General features: G+C 69.6%; 1 protein-coding gene across 1 annotated transcript in view; it reads left to right on the forward strand.

Moving 5' to 3' along the window:
* Window positions 1–87: 87 nt before the first annotated feature.
* Window positions 88–3,086, forward strand: part of LOC112122873 (semaphorin-3F-like) — a gene marked incomplete at its 5' end in the record, with an annotated part of 4,505 nt that continues 1,506 nt past the window's right edge. The window contains 8 exons of the mRNA XM_029914188.1: window positions 88–227; window positions 623–737; window positions 1,256–1,325; window positions 1,423–1,567; window positions 1,879–2,101; window positions 2,465–2,553; window positions 2,701–2,742; window positions 2,908–3,065. Coding sequence (XP_029770048.1) covers window positions 88–227; window positions 623–737; window positions 1,256–1,325; window positions 1,423–1,567; window positions 1,879–2,101; window positions 2,465–2,553; window positions 2,701–2,742; window positions 2,908–3,065 — 982 coding nt within the window. The remainder of the gene's footprint in view (window positions 228–622; window positions 738–1,255; window positions 1,326–1,422; window positions 1,568–1,878; window positions 2,102–2,464; window positions 2,554–2,700; window positions 2,743–2,907; window positions 3,066–3,086) is intronic.

Genomic DNA, 3,086 nt, shown 5'->3' on the forward strand with positions numbered 1-3,086 from the left:
CCGGGGGGTGCTCTGGGTTAGCAGTGCCCCCTGGTGGCAGACGCGGGCGTTGCACTCACCTTGGCTCCGCCCCCACCTCCCCCCCAGACCCTGTTTTCCTCCGGGCCCACGTGGTGCCGGACAGCTCCGAGCGCAGCGACGACAAGCTCTATTTCTTCTTCCGCGAGCGGGCGCTGGAGGGCGCCGTGGGGCCCGGCGTGCTGGCCCGGGTCGGCCGGGTCTGTCTGGTGAGTGTCGTGCAGGGGGCGCCGGGGGTCCGGGCGTGGGGCTGGGCAGGGGGTGTTCTCCCCTGGCAGTCAGGGGCTAGCTCCCCAGTCTGGCTTTTCCCCCGCCCCCCGAAATTCAGGGATTGAACCCTGGCGTCCGGGCCGAATTGCAGCTCGGAGGGGCCCGTTCGCCCTCTCGAAACTTCCACTTCAGTTTGAGTCAATAACAGGCATCTGCTTCACTTCCTGTCCCAAACTGCTCCCCAGCTGCCCCGCCCCAGAGGTGGCTGCATCTCCGCCCCAGGCGGGCCATCCCCATGCGGCATTCTGTGCGGCTGTTCCCAAGGGCTCCGCCCCAGAGGCGGCTGCACCTCAGTGCCGGGTGAACCGATCCTTGTCCCCTGTGTCTCTCCCAGAACGACGACGGTGGGCAGCGGGCCCTGGTCAATAAGTGGACGACGTTCCTGAAGGCCCGGCTTATTTGCTCCGTGATGGGCGAGGATGGAGTGGAGACCTTCTTCGATGAGCTGCGTGAGCCTGCGGGGGCCGGGCGTGGGGGGGCAGGGACGTTCCCCGGGGCTCAGTCTGAGCCGTAGCCGAACGCCCGCGAATTCCTAGTCCCGACCGCGCCAGCCAGGACAAGCTGCCAAGAGCCGCGGGAGAGTCAGGTGTGGGGACGGCCCCGGGGTGACACCGACGTTTTCCCTCTGGCTCTGGGGCAGGTCCCAGCTGCGTTCGTGGGCAGGGAACGTCTCACCCCACGGCCGAGGTCGCCACGCATGTTTCCCCAGGACACTGATGTTCAGCGGGTTACAAGCTTTCATCCGGGCAGACATCAGAGCGGGGACCGTAGTAGTGCAGCCGGTCACAGGGGCGGGGGGCTGAATACAGGGTGTGGAAGAAAGTCACAGATGGGAGCGGGGCCTGGGATGCCTGGGTTCTCTCCCCAGCTGTGGGCAGGGATTGGGTTACAGCAGTGGGGGATGGGAAGGGAGCCCGGACGCCTGGGTTCTATCTGTGATTCATCTCCCCCCCGCCCCACTTTCCAGGAGATGTTTTCCTGCTGCCGACTCAGGACGAGAAGAACCCCCGGGTGTACGGGCTGTTCTCCACCCTGGGGTGAGTCAGGGGTCTGGGGATTTGGGGGTGGGGTCTCGGAGGGGGCAGGGCAACCCCAGGGGGGCTGGGCGGTCTGTAACCCCCCTGTCCCCCCCAGGTCGGTGTTCCGGGGCTCGGCCGTCTGCGTGTACCCCCTGAGCACCATCCGCAGCGCGTTTAACGGACCCTTCGCCCACAAAGAGGGGCACAGCTACCAGTGGGTGCCCTACACCGGCCGCGTGCCCTACCCCCGCCCCGGAGCCGTGAGTGGGGGCTGGGGGCCTGGACGCCTGGGTTCTCCACGGCTCTGGGAGGGGAGTGGGGGCTGGTGATTAGAGCAGGGGGGGCTGGGGGCCAGGACTCCTGCGTTCTTTTCCCGGCACTGGGAGGGGAGTGGGGGCTGGGGGCCCGGACGCCTGGGTTCACTCCCCGGCTCTGGGAGGGGGTGGGGCTGGGGCTGGACGCCTGGGTTCACTCCCCAGCTCTGGGAGGGGGTGGGGGCCGGGGGGCGGCGGCTCTGGGAGGGGGTGGGGCTGGAGCCGGACCCCTGGGTTCTCCCGCTCTCTCCCCGCAGTGCCCGGGCGGTGCCTTCACCCCAGGACTGGGCTCCACGCGCGAGTTCCCAGACGAGCTGGTGATGTTCGTGCGCTCGCACCCGCTGATGTACGACCCCGTGTACCCGGCGCCGCGGCACCCCCTGCTGGTCCGCGCTGGCCTCCCCTACGGCTTCACCACGCTGGCTGTCGACCTGGCCCAGGCGGCTGACGGGCGCTACGAAGTGCTCTTCCTCGGCACCGGTACGCCGGACGCCTGGGTCCCATCCCCGGCAGGGAGCCCAGACGCCTGGGTCCCATCTCTGGCCTGGGTGGGGGAGGAGGGATGGGAGCCTGGACACCTGGGTCCCATCTCTGGCCTGGGTGGGGGAGGAGGGATGGGAGCCCGGACGCCTGGGTCCCACCCCTGGCCTGGGTGGGGGAGGAGGGATGGGTGCCCGGATGCCTGGGTCCCACCCCTGGCCTGGGTGGGGGAGGAGGGATGGGTGCCCGGACGCCTGGGTCCCATTCCTGGCCTGGGTGGGGGAGGCAGTGGCTCCCTGGGTCCCTGGGGGGGGCAGTGGCTCCCCCATCTCAGGTGCTCTCTCCTCTCCCCTCCCCCCTCAGACCGGGGCACGGTGCAGAAAGTGGTGGTGCTGCCCAAGGACCCAGGCGTCCTGGAGGAGCTGACGCTGGAGGAGGTGGAGGTGTTCAAGGTGAGAGACCCCGCCCCTGCTGCCCAGGCCCCGCCTCTTTCCTCTTGGCTCCACCCCTTTTGTTCCACCCTTGCATCTTAGCCCTGCCCCTTCTTTCCCTGGCTCCGCCTCTCCAGTGGATTCACCGCCCCTCCCTTCTCCCCACAGACCCCGGCCCCCGTGAAGACCCTCTGGATTTCGTCAAAGCGGGTAGGTCGGGGGCAGGGCTACTGCCCCCAGAGGCGCCATGGTCTGGCAGGGGGGCTGGGGGCCCGGACGCCTGGGTTCTCTCCCCAGCTCTGGGAGGGGAGTGGGAGGGTGGGGGGCTCAGTGGGTCTGGGGGGGTCCGTTCCTCAGGTGCGCGTCTCCCCCCAGCACCAGCTGTACGTCTCCTCGGATGTGGGCCTGACCCAGCTGAGCCTCCATCGCTGTGGGGCCTACGGCCCGGCCTGCGCCGACTGCTGCCTGGCCCGGGACCCCCACTGCGCCTGGGACGGCCGCCGCTGCGCCCGCTACAGCCCCGCCCCCGCCAGGTGAGCCGCCCGGACGCCTGG

The sequence above is a fragment of the Terrapene carolina genome, unplaced genomic scaffold (genome assembly GCF_002925995.2).
Source record: "Terrapene carolina triunguis isolate 2854851 unplaced genomic scaffold, T_m_triunguis-2.0 Scaffold33097, whole genome shotgun sequence".
Taxonomy (NCBI): Eukaryota; Metazoa; Chordata; order Testudines; family Emydidae; genus Terrapene; species Terrapene triunguis.